Source organism: Heloderma suspectum, chromosome 3 (genome assembly GCF_057233095.1).
Source record: "Heloderma suspectum isolate Gila_16-S chromosome 3, 16-S_ref, whole genome shotgun sequence".
Taxonomy (NCBI): domain Eukaryota; kingdom Metazoa; phylum Chordata; class Lepidosauria; order Squamata; family Helodermatidae; genus Heloderma; species Heloderma suspectum.
This window is the reverse complement of record NC_139460.1, coordinates 320,413,820-320,433,895: the sequence shown is the minus strand read 5'-3', so window position 1 is coordinate 320,433,895 and position 20,076 is coordinate 320,413,820. Positions and strand designations below refer to the sequence as shown.

At 48.0% G+C, this 20,076-nt stretch overlaps 1 protein-coding gene across 1 annotated transcript in view; it reads right to left on the bottom strand.

Moving 5' to 3' along the window:
* ECE2 (endothelin converting enzyme 2) overlaps nucleotides 1-19,858 on the bottom strand; it is a 73,838-nt gene extending 53,980 nt beyond the window's left edge. The window contains exons 1-2 of the mRNA XM_084847637.1: nucleotides 19,490-19,858; nucleotides 2,618-2,704 (exon numbers count right to left, since the gene is read on the bottom strand). Of these exons, the coding sequence (XP_084703763.1) occupies nucleotides 2,618-2,704; nucleotides 19,490-19,522 (120 nt within the window). The 5' untranslated portion in view covers nucleotides 19,523-19,858. The remainder of the gene's footprint in view (nucleotides 1-2,617; nucleotides 2,705-19,489) is intronic.
* Nucleotides 19,859-20,076: the final 218 nt, after the last annotated feature.

Sequence of the window (20,076 nt, the reverse complement as noted above, 5' to 3'; positions counted from 1 at the left end):
TCATGGGAGCGGGGATGATGTCAGGGTGGAAACTGAGCCCATAGAGCCCCAGAGCAGTTCTGATTCTGAGGAGGAACAGCAATCTGTGGGAGAGGAGCTCTCTTGTCTCTCACAAGCACAGCAACTGGCAGAGATTCTTCCTGCCAGCATTCCTGGGAGAGATAGTGACCCTGGCAGTGAGAGCGTTGGAGGGGGGCTTGCAGACGCAGGGAGCGACGACAAATGGAGGGCGCTGAGAGGAGGCGCTCCATTCGTTTGGCGCTACAACAACGGTTGCGTCCCGAGGACCCAAGGGAAAGAGGGAGGATCTCTCCATAGCCCATAAGTTCAGAGTCTTCCCGTGGTTCTCCTTCAAACGGGGACCAACTGCCTTACCTGGAGCTTAGTCTACTCTGCTATCTATCCCCAGTGCAGATCCTTGATTAGTATCTGTAAGAGTCAAAAAGTAATAAATAAAGCCTTGGAAAGAATCCTCGTCGTCTGTGTCCTGAGTTGGCTACTGGAGGGGACTGCAAGAGGCAGCTAGGGCGCTCCTGACACTATGGTTAGGGAAAACCAGAAATGGGCACGGAAATCCACATATGAGGGGTAGTGAGGGGGAGGGAATGGGAAAGGGGAGAGCATGTGAGAGCACCCGCAGCCTGTTCCTGGGCTTCAAACCATGGTTTGGAGGACTGATGATGTCTGAACCAGGCTATGATGACAGCTAAAAGATCTCCTTCCCCTGTGAGGACCATGCCATATGGTTTGGGTGAGCGCAGGAGTCACGTGCCCTTTCCAGTGAGCTAAATCAGGGTTAGTCAGAAGGTAGATTGGGCTTGACTGATAGAGCTCTGGGTGATTTGTAATAGATCAGCAAGGATTTCTGACTCCCAGCTGTTTAACAATAGCAACAATATGAGTCCCGCAACCCAATATGCTGATGAAATTAAGAAAGCTTGGCCTTTCCACCAGAAATGGATTTTTGTTTGGTGACTGTGAATTCCCTTCAGTTCTACGACTCAAAATGAATTCCAAATCCTGGGTTCAGAATTCTTTTATTCTAAGGCCGCAATCCTATGCAGGTTTAGGCAGAAAAAAGTCCTACAACTCCCACCATTCCCCTGCCAGCATAGCTGGGGAATTGTAGGACTTATTTCTGTCTAAACCTGCATAGGATTGCACCCTAAGTGTATTTCTTTAGCATTAGGATCCAGTTCTAGTAAAAAAACAAACAAACCCAAACCCCCAAAGTCGATCCTGTAAGCCTGAAATCTGCCCACCTTGCACTCACTCAATGCACATGAACCCTGTAAGAAAAATAATGTGGACATGCCTTAGGGGGCTCAGTCTCTGTAATTGTTCCACATTCCAAGGTTCAGTCCTGGAACATTGAAATAATTAATATAAAAATGTAAGAAATGCCATGATTCCTCTGGTCCAACACCCTGGCTCTAACAGTGGCGAGACACCTGAACCTGCAGAATGCACATATTGGGCATGATGAAAACAATGTTCCTGTCCTCTATTGTCTTATCTTTGTTTGTTGTTCAGTCGTTCAGTCGTGTCCGACTCTTCGTGACCCCATGGACCATAGCACGCCAGGCCTTCCTGTCCTTGTCTTATCTTAGCATTTCATAATAAGAGGTGTAGTGACCCTATACATGGAGGTTCTATTTAGCAATCCATGCACTGTTAAACCTTTTCTTTCCTTTTTTATTTGGGTAGCTTAAAGGAAATACTCTTTCGTCCTTAATTACTCCCATATTTCAAAGGGGATAATATTTTGGGACGTCTTGAACCCATCTCGCTAATCATAGAATCATAGAATAGTAGGGTTGGAAGGGGCCTATAAGACCATCAAATCCAACCCCCTGCTCAATGCAGGAATCTAAATCAAAGCATCCCTGACAGATGGCTGTCCAGCCTTGTCTTGAATGCCTCCAGTGTGGGAGAGCCCACTACCTAATGGTGTGACCATTTCTGGTTCTCACTGAAGTCCAGTTTATAAATGTTTGAGGGTGTTTTTTTCCTTGAGTTATTTTTTTTACTGTTTTCTTTTTAAAAAATTATATTACGGTCTTTTCTTTCTTTTTTAAAAGCCTGATCTGAAGATACTTGTACCTTAAATAGGATTTTATGCCTTCCATTTGATTTTTAATTATTTCCTACATAAGCACCATATCATCAAAAATAAGATCTTTGTGGATGGGAGTATTAAATTTGTCCCAAAATACAAATCTCCCTGGATTCCCCTCAGGATTAAAGTCATAACCATAAATCACCGGTACTACTGGTGACTTTGGAGGGCAACAAAGGATTTTTGGCAAAGCTGTTTTCCATGTCCTTTATGAAAGCTCTTTAGAACTAGCTTCCCTTCCTGCTGAAATCAGACTCTTTGCTCCTCTTTCTCTCTCTCTCTCTCTCCCCATTCCGACTCAGAATGTAGATTCAGCACAGTAATTATGCAGGCAACAGATACAGTACCATTATTATTAATTTAATATAATTGTGTTGCCAAGCAGCGGCAGGGCAATTCCTCTGGGAAGACACAAGGAGTCCAAAGAGCATGTCCCAGGCATATTTCACAGATTGTTCATGCTAGACCCGAGTCCCTGGAAGGCCCAATCCAGCCTACCTCCACGCTGTCAGGAGAGGTGCTTCCATCTCCAGCAGTATCCGTTGCTTCATCATCCTGGAACATTGCTCGTTTATACTCAGCCATCTGAAGAGAGAAAGCAAAAAGAAAACACATGTAGCAGAGGGATTAACAGGCCAGACTCTTGGGCCCATATAGACTACCAACATAAAACTACTTTAAAATCATATTAATACTCCAAATCATCTCCAAAGGAACCTTGGGAACGGCAGTTTTATTAGGAGGTTCTCTGTCAAGGGAATTCTGAAGTACATATAATTGAACTCATTTCAGGCTCAGTGGCTTTTACATTCAGAGCTTCAGGCTTTCTGCACTGAAAACTGTTCTTTCATGTTTGGCAAATGAGCCAAACACGATATATTGGATCCCAACTGAACTTCCCTTGAAGAACAGCTGGACGCACCTTGAAATGCCTTTGGCATTTTGGTATCATTGTCCACAATAAATGTGCTTTTGCACTCAGCTGTTCTCTGTTTTGAGATATTTTGCCCATTTGCAGGAATGAAAATATTCACAAATCTTAAATATTCCCCCACTTTAAGAAATGATAAAAGGAACAGGAAGTATGGATGCGAGTGTGGAAAGAATCAACACAGAAGGAAAGGTGAGTTTACACTAGAAATGCCAAGTTGCCACATTTTATCCTGACAGAGGTTATGCACTTTTAACAGGCAGACATTCAACAGAAGCTGCCTTTCCTGGAATAGAAACACAGTGATGAAGAGAGATGCAGTCAGTGGTTGAATTTCTGCCTGCCATGCAGCTGTTAAAGCCACAGAACTTCTGTTACAAGTGGCATTTCTAGGGAAGAAACCATTTTGTCACCGCTCCCCCACCCAAAAACCCTTTTGGAATGGCATTCAAGCTGATGGTAGAATGAAGTTCTGTTTTCTTTACACAAAACACATGGACTTTTAAAAGTGAGTCCAATCCTTCCCAATGGCTGACTGACCCCTAAAGAGAGTAAGGCTTTCATTAAAATATGTTCAAAAAAGGATATTCACATTCGGTAACAAGAACAATCAAATTCTACATTCAAAGGAAATAACCCCAATCAACCCTTTTCTGTCTATGCTTCCTATGGCATGCTCATAATAAGCCGTTGCTAAATTTGGTCTATCTGTTTGGATAAATTGCATTTGGAAGGATGTGGCTCCTCTTTCACTGCTAGGGTTGCCAACTTTTGAATCTGCTCCCAAGGATGTGCATTTAATAATAGTCGGATCTGCAGGAATTAGCAGGTGATAACATTTAGCTTCCTGCCACCAACTGTTTCCCCTGTTAATTTCTGCAGCTCAAGCTGCTTCTAAAGGAATAAGAGCAGACCAGGCCATTTTGTTCGTAGCCAGTTGGCAATCCTATTCACTTCCATGGTGTCTGATTCTTGCAGTTTCCCTGGATTCCTTGCTCCTCAGCTGTTAAGAGATAATAATTTTTTGTCTCCGCAGCCGATTGCCTCTCCCAGTACGGTGAAGGCCTGAGCTTGGCAGGAAGGGTCATTTTACTTATTCTGTTAAGAGTGTTGTTCATGTCCACTCCCTGCCCAGTGCACTGAACAGTTCCAGCATAGGTGCTGTCAAGGGCTCCTTGGAGGCCTCTCTCAGTCTAATCCAGTAGCCAAGACCAGACACAGACAAAGGGATTCTTTTCAAAGCTTTATTCCTCTTTTACAACTTAACAACTCTACTGTTAGCAACTAGAAATGAGCAGCAGAGTACCTATGCCCTAAGTTGGAACAGTTGGTCCCCGTTTGAAAGGGAATCACTGGCAGACCCTGAACTTAAGGGCTAGGGAGAGTCCCTCCCCTTTTCCCTTGGATCCTCTGGGCGCAACCATTGTTTGTGCGCTAACTGGGCACTACGCCTCCTTTCCGCGCCCTCCATTTGGCGCTGCTCCCTACGTCGGCGTTGCACGTCCAGCAAGTCTGCTTCCCACGCTCTGTCACTCCCAGGACTGTTATCTAAGCTAGGAATGTGGGTGGGAGGAATCTCTGTCAGCTGTTGGCCCTGGAAAAGATGAGCACGCTCCTCTCCCAGGAGCGATTCCTCTTCCTCAGAATCAGAACTACTCTGGGATTCTATGGGCTCAGTGTCCACCCTGACAGGTACAACCGCTGCAGCTTGGCGAAAAAGGAGGCGTCTGTCCCCAAGAGCTAAGAGCTCTCCAAGTGCGAGGAGCCCCAGTGACAAAGTGTTAGCAAACAACCGAGTAAAGCAACTGTGCGAGTTTAGCAACAGGGCGAGGAAGCCAGGGCAGTGAACTCTCCCCTCCTTACTCCGTACTCACAGTAAGTAACTGTAAATAAATAACTATGAATAATTTCCCCACCTTCTTGTAGTAAACAACTAAGTTTTCCAGGGACCCCCCCCCAAAAAAAACCAGTTATGAAGGTAGAAAGCCAGCAGTGGGGAGGGGGCTATCCAGTGTATTGCACTGAGTGCCACATGTATGACTGTCTACCTGCTGGACGGAAGTTGTGGGTGTGCACTCGGTGTAATGAGCTCCTGGCTCTCAGTGAACAAGTGCGTTCCCTTGAGGCCAAGGTTGCTGACCTGGAAAAGCTAAGAGAGGCAGAGAGGTTGGGGGACGAGACCTTCAGGGACCCATTATCTGTATCCCACTCCCAGGGTGACAGCTCATCTGCTGTCATGGAGAATGGGGGTCTCAGGGAAGGAAGGCGTCATTCTGAGAAAGAGGGAAATGATCCCTTAGGAGGGACCCATTCCTCACAAGACGAACAAATATCCTCTTGTGCTGACGTGCCTTCAGGAGGAAGGGGGCTTGTGGAAGTGGGAGATTTGATCATTAGACACACAGACAGCTGGGTTTGTGATGGGTGTGTAGACCGCATGGTGAATTGCCTGCCTGATGCGAAGGCTGCGGATATCACGCACCGTCTAGATAGCCTAGTAGATAGTGCTGGGGGTGGAGTCAGTGTCATGGTCCATGTTGGTACCAACAATGTGGGGAAACATAGTCATGAGGTCCTGGAAGCCAAATTTAGGTTGCTAGCTAGGAGGTTGAAATCCAGGACCACCAAGGTAGCTTTCTCAGAAATGCTATCTGTTCCACGTGCAGGGCCAGCTAGACAGGCGAAGCTGAAGAGTCTCAGTGCGTGGATGATATGGTGGTGCCGGGAGGAGGGGTTCAGATTTGCTAGGCACTGGGGAACGTTTTGGGACAAGCCGGGCCTGTACAAGAGGAACGGGCTCCACTTGAACCAAAATAGAACCAGACTGCTGGCGCTAAACATTAAAAGGGTGGCAGAGCAGCTTTTAAAATAAACCCTGGGGGAAAGCCGACAGGAACTGGGAAGCATCCGGTCTGGGTTAAATCATCCCAAAGGGATGAAGATGAAAATGTTTTTGATGGCCCAAATGTAGACGGGGAGGAAATAGGCCAGCAGCACATGGTAGAACATAACAGCCAATCAAAGGGGCCAGCGTCTCATAGCAAAAGATGCACATGCCAGAGGCATCTGGGGAAGGCTACTGTGCATAGGTGTTTCTGTGCAAATGCTAGAAGCCCCTGCGCCAAAATGGGAGAGTTGGAGTGCTTGATTTTAAAGGAAAACCTGGATATAGTGGGCGTTACAGAAACCTGGTGGAGCTGAGAGAACCAGTGGGATACGGTCATCTCTGGATATAAACTCTATAGGAAGGACAGGGAAGGGCGTACTGGGGGAGGTGTTGCCCTGTATGTCAAAGAGGGCATAGTGTCGAGCAATCTAGAACACCTAAAAGGGGTAGGCTCTTCCGCAGAAGCACTGTGGGTGACAATCCCAGGCTCCAAACCTAATTTAGTGCTAGGAACATGTTATCGTCCCCCAGACCAGAATGCTCAGAGTGACCTTGAGATGGAAAACGAAATCAGGGAGGCCTCCAAACAAGGAAGTGTTGTAATGATGGGTGACTTCAAATACCCCCCACATTGATTGGACAATTGCATGTTCCAACCATGAGAAAGAGGTTAAATTTCTAGATGCCCTAAGTGATTGTGCCCTAGAACAGTTGGTCATGGAACCGACCAGAGGGGAGGCAACCTTGGATTTAATCCTAAGTGGTGTCATCCAGAACCTAGTACGAGATGTAAATGCTGCTGAACCATTTGGAAACAGTGATCACAGTGCTATCAGATTTAATATATATTTAAGTGGAAAATTGCCCAGGAAGTCCAACATAGTCACATTTGACTTCAAACGAGGAAACTTCTCTAAAATGAGGGAACTGGTGAAATGGAAGCTAAAAGGGGGAGTCAAAACGATTAAACCCCTTCAAAATGCTTGGGGATTACTCAAAACCACAATAATAGAAGCCCAGCTAAAATGTATACCACAGGTTAGGAAAGGTAGAACCAAGTCCAAGAGGTCGCTGGCATGGTTAATGAGCAGTGTTAAGGGACCTATTAGAGAAAAGAGAGCTTCCTTCAGAAAATGGAAGTCTTGCCCAAGTGAGGAAAACAAAAGGGAGCACAAGCTTGCACAAAAGCAATGCAAACAGACAATAAGGGATGCAAAAAAAGCATTTTGAAGAGCATATCGCTAACAACATCAAGGCCAACAATAAAGAATTCTTTAAATACATTAGAAGCAGAAAATCAGCTAGGGAGGCAGTTGGACCACTGGATGACAATAGAGTTAAAGGAGTACTGAAGGAGGACAGGGAGATTGCAGAGAAACTGAATGAATTCTTTTCATCTCGTAGGGATGTCAGAGAATTCCGCCAAGGACTCCAGTGAGAATCCGGCCCCCTGGAATCCGTGGCGGAACAGCCTCCCCCCCCCCCGCCACCCCCCGGAATCCCAAAGGACAGCGCTTACCTGGCGGCGGATGCGGCTCTGGTGGTGGCTCCAGCTGGTCTCCCGGCCGCTGCCGGGCTGCTGCAGCCACAAATGGCGGCCGTCATAGCGGTCATATTTATTACATAAATAATTACGTAGCCTATCACGCCAAAGAGCAGGGGTGCAAGTGGCGGAACTCCGGCTGCGGCCGGCCCCGGCTGGCGGCTCTGCAGATCTGCCGCAGAGCGGAGCCAGCCGGGGAGGATTCTGGGGGGAGGAACGGAGCACCTCCCCCCACCACGGATGCCCCGGAACGGAGCCAGGTAAGTCTTTCGTACATCCCTATTCATCTGTCTTCACTGCAGAAGATATAGGACAGATACCTATGCCTGAACTGATGTTTTCAGGAAGGGAGTCCGAGGAACTGAATCAAATAGTGGTGACAAAAGATGAAGTTCTCGACCTTACTGATAAATTGAAAGCAGATAAATCACCGGGCCCACATGGTAGATCTGGGTTCTAGTCCCCACTTGGCCATGGAAGCTCACTGGATGACTTTAGGCCAGCCACAAACTCTCAGCCCAACCTACCTCACAGGGTTGTTGTGAGGATAAAACAGAGAGGAGGAGGATAATGTAAGCCACCTTGGGTTCCTTGCAAGAGGAAAAAAAGGTGGGATATAAATGCAATAAATAAATAAAAATAAAATATAGATGGGGGGATCCGGTAGACATTGTTTACTTGGATTTCCAAAAGGCTTTTGACAAAGTCCCTCGCCGAAAACTCCTGAGCAAACTTAGCAGTCATGGAATAAGAGGACAGATCCTCTTATGGATCAGTAACTGGTTAAAGAACAAAAAGCACAGAGTAGGAATAAATGGTAAATTCTCCCAATGGAGGGAAGTAAATAGTGGGATCCCATAGGGATCTGTATTAGGATCAATACTTTTCAGCCTGTTCATAAATGATCTGGAATTAGGAGTGAGCAGTGAAGTGGCCAAGATTGCGGATGACACCAAATTATTCAGGGTGGTTAAAACAAAAATGGATTGTGAAGAGTGCCAAAAGGATCTCTCTAAACTGGGAGAATGGGCATCTAAATGGCAAATGCGGTTCAATGTAAGCAAGTGTAAAGTGATACACGTTGGGGCAAAAAATCCCAACTTCAAGTATAGCCTGATGGGATCTGAGCTAGCAGTGACAGGAAAGAGATCTTGGGGTTCTGGTGGACAGCTCAATGAAGATGTCAACCCAGTGTGCAGCCGCTATAAAAAAGGCAAGCTCCATGTTAGGCATAATTAGAAAAGGTTGAGAATAAAACTGCCAACATCATACTGCCCCTATACAAATCTATGGTGCAACCACACTTGGAATACTGTGTCCATTTCTGGTCACCACACCTAAAAAAAGATACTGTAGAGCTGGAAAACGGTGCAGAAAAGGGCAACTAAAATAATCAAGGGGCTGGAGCATCTCCCCTATGAGAGAAGGTTACAACAGCTGGGATTGTTGAGCTTGGAAAAAAGGAGGGTTATGGGTGATACGATAGGGGTCTACAAAATTATGCATGGTCTGAAGAATGTGGATAGGGAGACATTTTTCTCCCTCTCTCAAAATACTGTGGTCATCCTATGAAGCTGATTAGTGGGAGAGTCAGGACAGATAAAAGGAAGTACTTCTTCACACAGCACATAGTTAAACTATGGAATTCCCTACCATAGGAAGTAGCAATGGCCACCAGTTTGGATGGCTTTAAATGTGGGTTAGACAAATTCCTGGAGGAAAAGGCTATCGACGGCAAGTAGTCCTGATCGCTATGTACTACCTCCAGAAACAGAGGCAGTGAGCCTATGTGCACCAGTTGCTGGGGAACATGGCTGGGAGGGTGCTGTTGCACTCATGCCCTGCTTGTGGGTCCCTGGTCGACAGCTGATTGGCCACCAGAACGCTGGACTAGATGGACCCTTGGTCTGATCCAGCAAGGCTCTTCTTATGTTCTTAAGAGGCCTTTCATCCTTCGCAAGTTGCTATGGCTGTCTCTCTAGCTGTTTTGTCATCAGTATTCCTGACAAGTGTCACATTTGCTTCTCAGAGGCTTGTCCTCTGTTTCTTGGCAACCCGTGGCTCCATCCCCTAGCAACACTGCTGCCATGGCCGCTACCTCCTCCTCCTATCTCTGCACCTTTCCACTTTCACCCAGCGCACTGCACTAGAGCTTTCCACAAAACCATAGCCACGCCAAAGAACAGGACAACGCCGGACAAAGACAGAGACTGGCACCCGGTAAAGGTGGTCTGAGAGAAAAGGCACCTCAAAATGCATGGCTGAGGGATAGACAGCACAAGCAATGCAGTTGCAATGTCGGGGCCACTTAGAATGGCTCATTTGTACCTGCTTACCACACATAACCAATTTTCTCCATGAAGAAACCCAGCCAGTCTATGTTCACACAAGCAGCTGATAACAATAAGGTAGCAATCAGTCAGGAGCAAGGAGGGATTTAAAGTGGCCTCTGGTTACTAATAATTAATTTTACTAATAGTAACTAATACAATTGGTATTATTTTTATCCTGCCCTTCTTCCAAACAGCTCTGGTTAGTATGCATGGAGGTATTGTTTATTCTAAACCGCCAAGAGAACTTTATGCTATGGGGGCAGCTTACAAATGTCATAAAGATCTGATTTTATCCTCACAACAACCTTGTGAAGCAGGCTGAAGTAGGTTAGACTGAGACCGTAGTCCTGTTCTCAATTGCTCCCTCCCAACATATCTACAAAACTCACACAGGGGGAAGTGGACCATACCACACCTGCAGGCCTCATCCCTGATGACAAAACACCCCTCTGCGTTCAGCGGAACATTTGAGGAAGGTCAAATGTAGAGATTCCTTTCATGTGCAAGCAGCTGAACATGCAGACATCAGAGGATGTGGCCAGTGAATGCAGACCCACTCTACCCTCCACACATTCAGTCACTACAGTCAGTATATAGTTACTATATAGTGACTATATCACTATATATATATATCGCCATATGGTACAACAGATGGTGTGTTGGTCTTGGATGCAGTTCAAATCCCCACTCAGCTGACTGGGTGTCCTTGGGCAAGTTGCTATAGCCTTGTTCACAAGTTCCCCTCCACTTGTGAACAGGGCTACAGTGACTTGACCAAGAACACCCAGTCGGCCTAGTGGGGATTTGAACCAGGTCTAAGACCAACACACTACCTATTGCACTATATCACATTGGCTCCTGTCACATATTGGCTACCAGGTTGGCAACTGCACCAAGGCACCAGTTGGTCTTTATCTGCTAGCCACTTCCAAAGTGATGCAGTTAGCATGGCTGAGGAGACAGTCATAAACTGTGAGGTCAGTACACAGGGAAGCAATGTGTAATTCTGTTTCAGATTTCATGTTTATTTTATTTTTAGACACTACGGTTTTAATTTTTACTTGTGAACCATCCAGAGAACCTTCATTATTACATGCTATATAAATATTGTAAATGAAATGGAAATAAATCAATAAATGTACAGATACGAGGCAAATGGGAAAGCAAGTGAGGATAGGACTCAAAGGCAGAATCAAGCAGGCCTCAGCTGGAGGGAACAAGGTAAACTTGACTCACTGGCAGTGGGTCAACAGTAAAATGACCAGAACTAGGCCTGAGATGATCCAGGAAGGTTTATATGGAGCTCCCAGCCTATCAAAAGGAAATGATGGGAGACCCAATCACGGCCTGAGATACTGGAGATATGCAAAATTGACTAATACCGATTAGCAAAGAGAGGGTTAGGAGCTCTATAGGGTGCTAAAAGCCAACCCTGCTGGTCAGGCCCTTCTGGTTCCCAAGACTTCATCTGTCACGGCCCCACAGATCTCTAGTTTTCTCTCTGGAGACAACGTGAGGGCTAGGCAAATGAGATGGGTGAAAGCAAGAAAACAACAACTGGATCTGAAGGTATCAAATGACATGTTCTCAGAAAACAGGCACAGCCCTATAACCAAGGACTGAAGAGCAGCTCATCCAGTATCACAACAGTTACCCCTAATCCTGCAGTGATGACAGATGAGTAGACCAGGGTTATAGAGTGTGTGAGTGTGTGCAGGGTGGGTGGGCAGGGTGAACATTATCTGGCTTCTGTGCCAGACTCAAGTTAGAGATTCATCTATCTATACGCGGGACAGTCAATGAAAACAGAGAATATGGAGTGGATCAGTTAATCCTGACAAGGAGAGCAAAGAGTACAGAAGAAAGTAAGGGTGCAACTCTATGCATGTTTAGACACAAAAAAGTCATACAACTCCCAACATTCCCCAGCTGGCTGGGGAATGCTGGGAATTGTAGGACTTTTTTTCTGTCGAAACATGCATAGGGTTGTGCCCGAAGTCAAAACTCTGTTTTGCTCCAGGGAAGGAGGAGCTACATTTTTCAAGGGCACCTTGGCAAAAAAAGAAAAAAGAAGGCGACCAGAGACTCCTGAGCTAGGGTGTTGTTAGCTAAGATCTCCCCTGTGATCAAGCATGCTGGGTGGCTGCTCTCCAAAAGTTTTTAAGGCCACAGTGTGGCTAGAGATGGAGGAAAATGACACGCCGCTCCCTAACACTCAGGAAGGGCATGGGCATACGTTACTAATACGAAGACTGTTGCGTTTCTCTGTACTTCTGTTCTATGCCGACTTGGGAACCTGTGTGTTTTGCCAAAGGCAAGAGACAGATCTGAGTTGCAGCTGGCCTTTATGTTTTCAGAAATGGCAATCAACCATTGCTGCTCTGCCCCAGAATGCATTGCTAAGTGTAATCTGATACCTGCAACACCAACTACTGACCAATTCATTCAGACTGCAAATCTCCATTTTGAGAATGGGTTGAAGCTACAGACCTCACAGCTGCAACAGCAGGCCACATTTTTTAGCCTTTCTGTTTCTTTTTGTACCACCTAGCTTGATTCTGAGTTCTGGAGAACTTGAAAGCTTGCAGACTTTTGTGGCATTTTGGTTAGCCCTAATAAAAGTATTGCCTAATGGTGGATTGGGGAGCGGGGGTTTCCTCATGAACCAGCTTGGCTATATTAGGGTATGTGTGTGTGTGTTAGTAGTCAACTACTATAGTAATACCCGAACAGCATGTTGGAAGAGAACTGCTTCTCTATGCCACAAGAAATAAATTAACCGATAAGTACCTATGACGCCAAAGTAATATCTCACAGAGGAGGATGTTCGCTGTATCTCTTCATGATCAACTGCTCTGACTTTGTATCCTTCCCATCATCCTCTGAAGGATTCTGTTCTGTCTCTGGCAGGAGGTGCCATGGCAGCATTCCATCATCCAGGTACAGAGACATAGTGGGATCACCTGCCCGGAGAGATGGCTGCCAATGTCCTTCTGTGTGAGTCGCTGCTCTGAGCTCGCTTTCTTCCAGATCAGGAGGCATGGCCCAAATGTGGGCTGAAACACACAACAAATGGGCAGGCTCCTCTGAGGAAAGTTGATTCTTACTCGTGCACACTTTAAAAGTCAACCTTATCAAGTGTAAGAGTGAAGTATGACTCCAAAGCGCGCCTCCCCTTGCCAAAATATGGATAGCTACCAAGCAGCTTCATACAACTGACGATGGAGAGCAGTCATGCCATACCCCAGTGTGCCTGGGAGAGGTTGATGTGGCACATATCCCAGTTATAAGAACCACTGCATGGTAAGATGGCTTCAGGTCTGCTCACTAGAGGTGACATCCTATCCATTAAACTCAAAGGTCTGCAGTGTACATATGCCAGATGATCCAAACTGTTCAGCCAGCACAGGAGGCCTTTTGCTGTTTCATTCAATACTAAGTTTCATTGATTCTATGTCCTAGAGGAGTTGTTTGAGGTGAACAGGAGAACTACCTCAGGCTTGGAGATCAACCACTGCACAAGTGGTGCCAGTCCATTGTGTGGACAAAGGCATAGGCTTCAGAGTTAACATCCCACTGAGATGAACACAACTGCCCAAAATGTGCAGAGTTCTCAGTTTTCAGGCTTACCCGAAAGGCTTACACCCTCAGATTACTGGAAAACAGAAAGCATGAGTTGCTTTCTTCCCCACAATCATGACCTTTGCGTTCAATTTTTTTAAAAAAAGAAAGAAAAAGAGATCACATTTTTTACTCTTGCTTCCGCAGCATCCAGATGGCAAGGAGCCAAGGCCCAAGAAGGTGTCATCTTCACCTAATACTGTGCACAGGGTTTTTGCAAATAAACAAACTCCTTGCTGAATCAGGGGACATTCTCAATTTTGTGATGAACAAACATTTGGCAGGAAAAGGAAAACAGAGTCGCGAAGGAAAGTTCCTGGGAACCGTTGACATCTGTGCATATGCTTTACTAACATATTGGCAGTTGGAAACAGGAATACCCACCCACTCTACCAGCTTGAGGGATGCCCATCTCCTGGGAAAATAAAACTATCCACTCCCACCCTTGCTACACAAGGCTGCCCCTACCCCCCCAGTTCTCTTTCCTGTAGCTTAGAATTCCTTGGCTCCTTGTTTCCCTTGCCCGTAAAGGATGAATGAAAAGTAAACTGTTTTCCTGTGAAGGCTCCACCCTTATTTCACTCTTCCCATTTTGCCCACTGTATTCTCCAACAGAACAGTCACTTTTAGCAGTGGCTTTTCAAACTGGGCTCTTTCAGGGGAACCCCTGGGGTTCCTTCAAAGCTTATCTGGAGTTCCTCCATGGGAAGGTCATAGAATCATAGAATCATAGAATAGTAGGGTTGGAAGGGGCCTACAAGGCCATCGAGTCCAACCCCCTGCTCAATGCAGGAATCCAAGTCAGAGCATCCCTGACAAATGGCTGTCCAGCCTCGTCTTGAAGGCCTCCAGTGTGGGAGAGCCCACCACCTCCCCAGGTAATTGGTTCCATTGCCGTATTGCTCTGACACTCAGGAAGTTTTTCCTGATGTTCAGTCGGAATCTGGCTTCCTGTAACTTGAGCCCATTATTCCGTGTCCTGCACTCTGGGATGATCAAGAAGAGATCCTGGCCTTCTTCTCTGTGACAACCTTTCAAGTACTTGAAGAGCGCTATCATATCTCCCCTCAGTCTTCTCTTCTCAAGGCTAAACATGCCCAGTTCTTTCAGTCTCTCTTCATAGGGCTTTGTTTCCAGTCCCCTGATCATCTTTGTTGCCCTCCTTTGAACCCTCTCCAGCTTGTCTGCATCCTTCTTAAAGTGTGGTGCCCAGAACTGGACACAGTACTCCAGATGAGGCCTAACCAGTGCTGAGTAGAGGGGAACTAGTACTTCCCGGGATTTGGAAGCGATGCTTCTATGAATGCAGCCCAAAATAGCATTTGCCTTTTTTGCAGCCACATCACATTGTTGGCTCATATTCAGCTTGTGATCGACGACAATTCCAAGATCCTTCTCGCTCGTAGTGTGGTTGAGCCACGTATCCCCCATCTTGTAACTGTGCATTTGGTTTCTTTTTCCTAGGTGCAGAACTTGGCATTTGTCCCTATTAAATGCCATTCTGTTGTTTTCTGCCCAGCACTCCAGTCTATCCAGATCACTTTGAATTTTGTTTCTGTCTTCCAAAGTATTAGCTATCCCTCCCAATTTTGTGTCATCTGCAAATTTGATCAGCATTCCCTGCACCTCCTCCTCCAATTCATTAATAAAAATATTGAAGAGCACTGGGCCCAGGACTGAGCCCTGCGGTACCCCACTCGTTACCTCTCCCCAGCTTGAGAAGGTCCCATTGATAAGCACTCTTTGAGTACGATTCTGTAGCCAACTGTGGATCCACATGATCGTTGTTTCATCTAGCCCACTTTGAGCTAGTTTGCTCATCAGGATATCATGGGGCACTTTGTCGAAAGCTTTGCTGAAGTCGAGGTATATGATGTCTACAGCATTCCCACGGTCTACAAGGGAGGTGACTTGATCAAAAAATGAGATCAGATTTGTCTGGCAGGACTTGTTTTTGACAAATCCATGTTGGCTTCGAGTAATCACGGCATTGTTGTCAAGGTGCTTCCAGATGGATTGCTTTATGATCTGCTCCAGAATTTTCCCAGGGATTGATGTCAGACTGACTGGTCTGTAGTTCCCAGGTTCCTCCTTTTTACCCTTTTTGAAGATAGGGACAACGTTAGCCCTCCTCCAGTCATCTGGCACTTCCCCGGTCCTCCATGATTTCTCAAAGAGAATAGACAGCGGTTCTGAGAGTTCTTCTGCCAGTTCCTTTATGACTCTAGGATGCAGTTCATCTGGCCCTGGAGATTTGAACTCATTCAAAGTAATGAGGTGTTCCTTGACCATATGCCTGTCGATCTCAAGCTGCAATCCTGCCCCTTCAGCCTGTACTTCGCCTTTGCCAGGGGGGTCATAGACCCTCTTTTGGGAGAAGACTGAACAGTAACGACAGACAAGCTTTTCTGAAAAGCAGCAGCTCTTTTACCTGCCATTCTTCCCTTGCAATGTGCAGCTGCAGGAGAGTATAGTGTGGGGCAGTTCACACATAGGGTAGGGCAGCAGTGAGGCCCAAAGCAGTGGGGCTGAATGAGGCCTGGCCAGTGTGCCCTGTGAGATGACTGCACACCCATGCTTCAGAATCTGAAGCTACCTCCAGTACCAGAGGCAGTGAGCTTATGAACACCAGTTGCTGGGGAACATGGGTGGGAGGGTGCTGTTGTGCTCGTGCCCTGCTTGTGGGTTCCCAGGCGACAGCTGGTTGGCCACTGTGTGAACAGAATGCTGGACTAGCAGACCCTTGGTCTGATCCAGCAGGGCTCTTCTTGTGTTCTTAATCTTCTACATTGAACAGATGGTTTCCTCAACATGGAAAGCATTCCCTGAAGATGGAAAGCGTAAAAGCCACTGCTTTCAACCTCAGGCCTGTGGGCCAAATCCAGCTCACCTCAGATCCCAATTCAGCCTTCCAGGATTCGCAGATGGCCACGCCCCTTCCTCTGGCCCCACCTCTTTCCTGACCGCCAATCGTTTGGTGGTTTTCTGGCTTTTGCACAGTCCGCCCCCCCCCCCCGCTTCTTAATTACTGGCTTAGTTACTAACAGTAAAAGTTTAAGCTAAAATATGCTGGTATTTTGACCCTGACCCCTTTTGCCTTTGGCCATGCCCACCACTGGAGTGTGCCCCCCGAGAGCTTCTCTGAAATAGAATTCGGCATTTGGGCTGAAAGAGGTTCAACACCCCTGCTTTAGGGTGTCAGTGTCATTGATTTCTACAGGCCCAAACATCTCAAGACATTCTCCAAATTGGGTCAACCGGCCCACATAATTATTTCATATTGGAGAGAATGGACATACCAAAAGCCAAGCCTCTGGCCACACAGGGCATGCATCTCAAATGTTCTCAAACTTGGGAGAGGTAACGAGCGAGGCACCACAGGGCTCAGTCCTGGGCCCAGTGCTCTTCAAAATTTTTATTAATGACTTCCAGGAGGAGGTGCAGGCAATGATGATCAGATTTGCAGATGACACAAAATTGGGCGGGATAGCTAATCAGGAAAAACTTCCTGACTGTTAGAGCACTATGACAGTGGATCCTATTACCTAGGGAGGTGGTGGGCTCTCCCACACTGGAGGTATTCAAGACGAAGCTGGACAGCCATCTGTCAGGGATGCTTTGACTTGGATTCCTGCATTGAGCAGGGGGTTGGACTCGATGGTCTTGTAGGCCCCTTCCAACTGTACTATTCTGATTCTATGAAACCGCCTGGGAGAGATCATCAGGATGTTTGGGGCTGGGTGTTATCAGTATACTGATGACACCCAAATCTCCTTATCATCTTTATCCAAGGAAGGTATGACTCCTCTGAATGACTGCCTGAAGTTGGTAATGGGCTGGATGAGGGAGAACTAGCTGAAGTTGAATCCGGGCAAGACAGAGGTGCTCGTCGTGAAGGGTCCGGATTCAGGTACTGAGGTATGTCAACCAGTTCTGGATGGGGTTGCACTCCCCCTGATGAAACAAGTTCGTAGCTTGGGGGTGCTTCTTGACCCAACCCTGCTCCTGGCACCTCAGGTGGAGGCAGTGGTGAGAAGTGCCTATTATTAGCTTCAGCTGATACACCCACTACGCCCATTCCTGGAACACGTGGACCTGGTAATGGTGGTGCATGTGCTGGTAACCTCTAGGCTTGAATTCTGTAACGTGCTGTACAAGGGGCTGCCTTTATATTTAGTTCGGAAACTTCTACTGGTACAAAATATGGCAGCTAGGTTGGTCTCTGGGACACCCCGTGGAGACCATATTACACCAGTTTTAAAATCTTTACACTGGCTGCCAATTTGTTTCTGAGCAAAATATAAAGTGCTGGTTCTGACCTTTAAAGCCTTACATAGTCTAGGTCCAAGGTGCCTTAGGGAGCGCCTCCTCCCCTATGTCCCAGTCCGCCACCTAAGGTCCTCTGAGGGCTCTCTGCTGCGGCTGCCTCATGTGAGACTGGCAGCCACATGCAGGAGGACCTTTTCCTTTGCTGCCCCTCAGTCGTGGAATGACCTGCCGGTTGAAACGCGCCTGCTGACCTCGCTGAAGGTTTTTAAGCAGGCATTAAAGACGCTGTTATGCCGGCAGGCCTTCCCCTTTGAGAACTCTTGTTCCTTCTGCTTACTTTTGTATACTGTTTTTAAGCTGTGTCGTTTTATTGTTGGATTTTTTAAAAAAAGTTTTTAGTTCATGACCCCATGGACCATAGCATGCCAGGCCTTCCTGTCCTCCGCTCGCTTTTGTGTAAATGGTTTTTAAACTTCGTACATTGTATTTTAATGTTTTCACTTTTGTAAACCGCCCAGAGAGCTTTGGCTAAGGGGTGGTATAGAAATGTAATAATAAATAAATAATAGGTTGGATTCTACCACTAGTTATGACAGACAACGCCACCCATTTATCACTCTTACACTGCAGGGTGGTTACAGAGCGTTACACGATAACTAATTGGTGTTAACTGATCTTGAAGAAAACCCAGTGCCTCCCGGGCCAGACTCCTGGTCCCGTGCCCTCTGACTCCTGCTTCATGCACCGGTCCTTTCCTGTAAACCATCAGGCTTTTAGCACTGAAGTTTCGAGATGCCCATGGGCTCTCTGGGCATGGTGCCTTTGAGAAAACACAGAAGTCCTTAACCCCTTTACCACTGCCACAAAGCCCTGGCAAGCAAGCAACCCCAAGGAGCAAGTTTCTGGGGTTCCTCGCCACAAGCCCTAGGGCCACTTGTGCTTGGGAGAAGGCAGGGACTGTAAGTGCACCGAAGATTAACATTTTGGAGTTGGCGAGGAGGGGGCCGTGGCGTTTGCGGTGTGGGCCATGGAATCAATGTTGGCAAATACAGGGACGTCTATCGGAAGTGAACCCCATCATGCTGGCCAGGGGCGAGGCGGTTCCAATCCTATATATGGAAGCAAACGTAGCAGCTAAGGTGACTTCTGCCAAAAGGGTAGGGCTCCAACACATAATTACTTGGGAGTAATCCCACCAAAGTCCTTAGGGGCTTGCCCTCGAGTAAACATGGCAGGTTCCATAGACAGGATGGGGATGTAAACACGCCACTCCTCAGAGCGGTCTTCCCCAACCTGGTGCCCTCCAGATGTTTGGGGCTACAACTCCCAGCACTCCTGGCCACTGGCCATGCCAGATAGGGCTGATGGGAGTTGAAGTCCAAAACATCTGGAGGGCCCCAGCTTGGGGGAAGGCTGCCTTAAAGGACCCTTTCGGGTTAAAAAAGCAGCACCCCCGGACTGAAAGGTGCGCGCGCGCACCCATACAGGAGCAATCGTCGTCGAGGCTTTCTGTCCTAAACAGGCGGTGGGGGAGAGGGGCGCAATGGAGGGTCCTGGAAAAAGAAAGTTGAGGGCGATTCATTTCCCCGCGGCCACCCCCAGCCCCTCCCTCGTGCCGCGCTGTAGTTGCACTGGGAGCGCAAGCGGAGAGGGGCGATTGCGCGCGGGGTGCCCGCCTGCCCCGCCCGGCAACCGGCGCTCGTCGAAAACAAACGCCCCCGCCCCGCAGCCCCGAGCGGCCCCCTTCCTTCTTTCGCCGAAGGCCGCCGCCGTCGCCGCCACTCACGTTGTTGCCGAGATCCTGAAGCGCTACGTTCATGCTGGCGATCAGGGGCGAAGAGGAATCGCGCGCTGCCTCCTAGCTCAGTACCCAGCCGGGGGCGAGCCGGGCGGCGGCGGCGGCGGCGGAGGAGGACTCCGCCGCCGCGTGGGCCATGCTGAGCCGCTCCGGCAGGGGCGCCGCGAGGGTGGGGACCGCCGGGGAGGCTCCTCGTCGCCGCGGCGCGCACCGGCCGCGGCGATGGCGAGCCGCGCCGCAAAGCTGGCGCGCGCAGTACCGCGCAGCAGCGCAGCGCGGGCGGGCCCTGCAGTGGCGCCGGCAGCGGAGGTCGTCCAGCGCGGATCCCGCCGCCGACCGGGCAGGCTGGGCGGCCCCAGCGCTTCCCCATCTCTCCCGCCCGAGCGCCGGCGCGCCCGGGCGGTGGGTTCCCCGCCCGCCTTCCAGAACCCTTTTCCCCAGCCGGGAGTCGGGAGACCTTAGCACAGCTTGCCTAGAACAACAGCCCCCGCTCCCAAGTTTTTAGCACTCGTGGGTGTGGAGCGACCCCCGCCCCCCAAACCTGTAAACGTTCCGGGGTGGAATCACCATTCCTG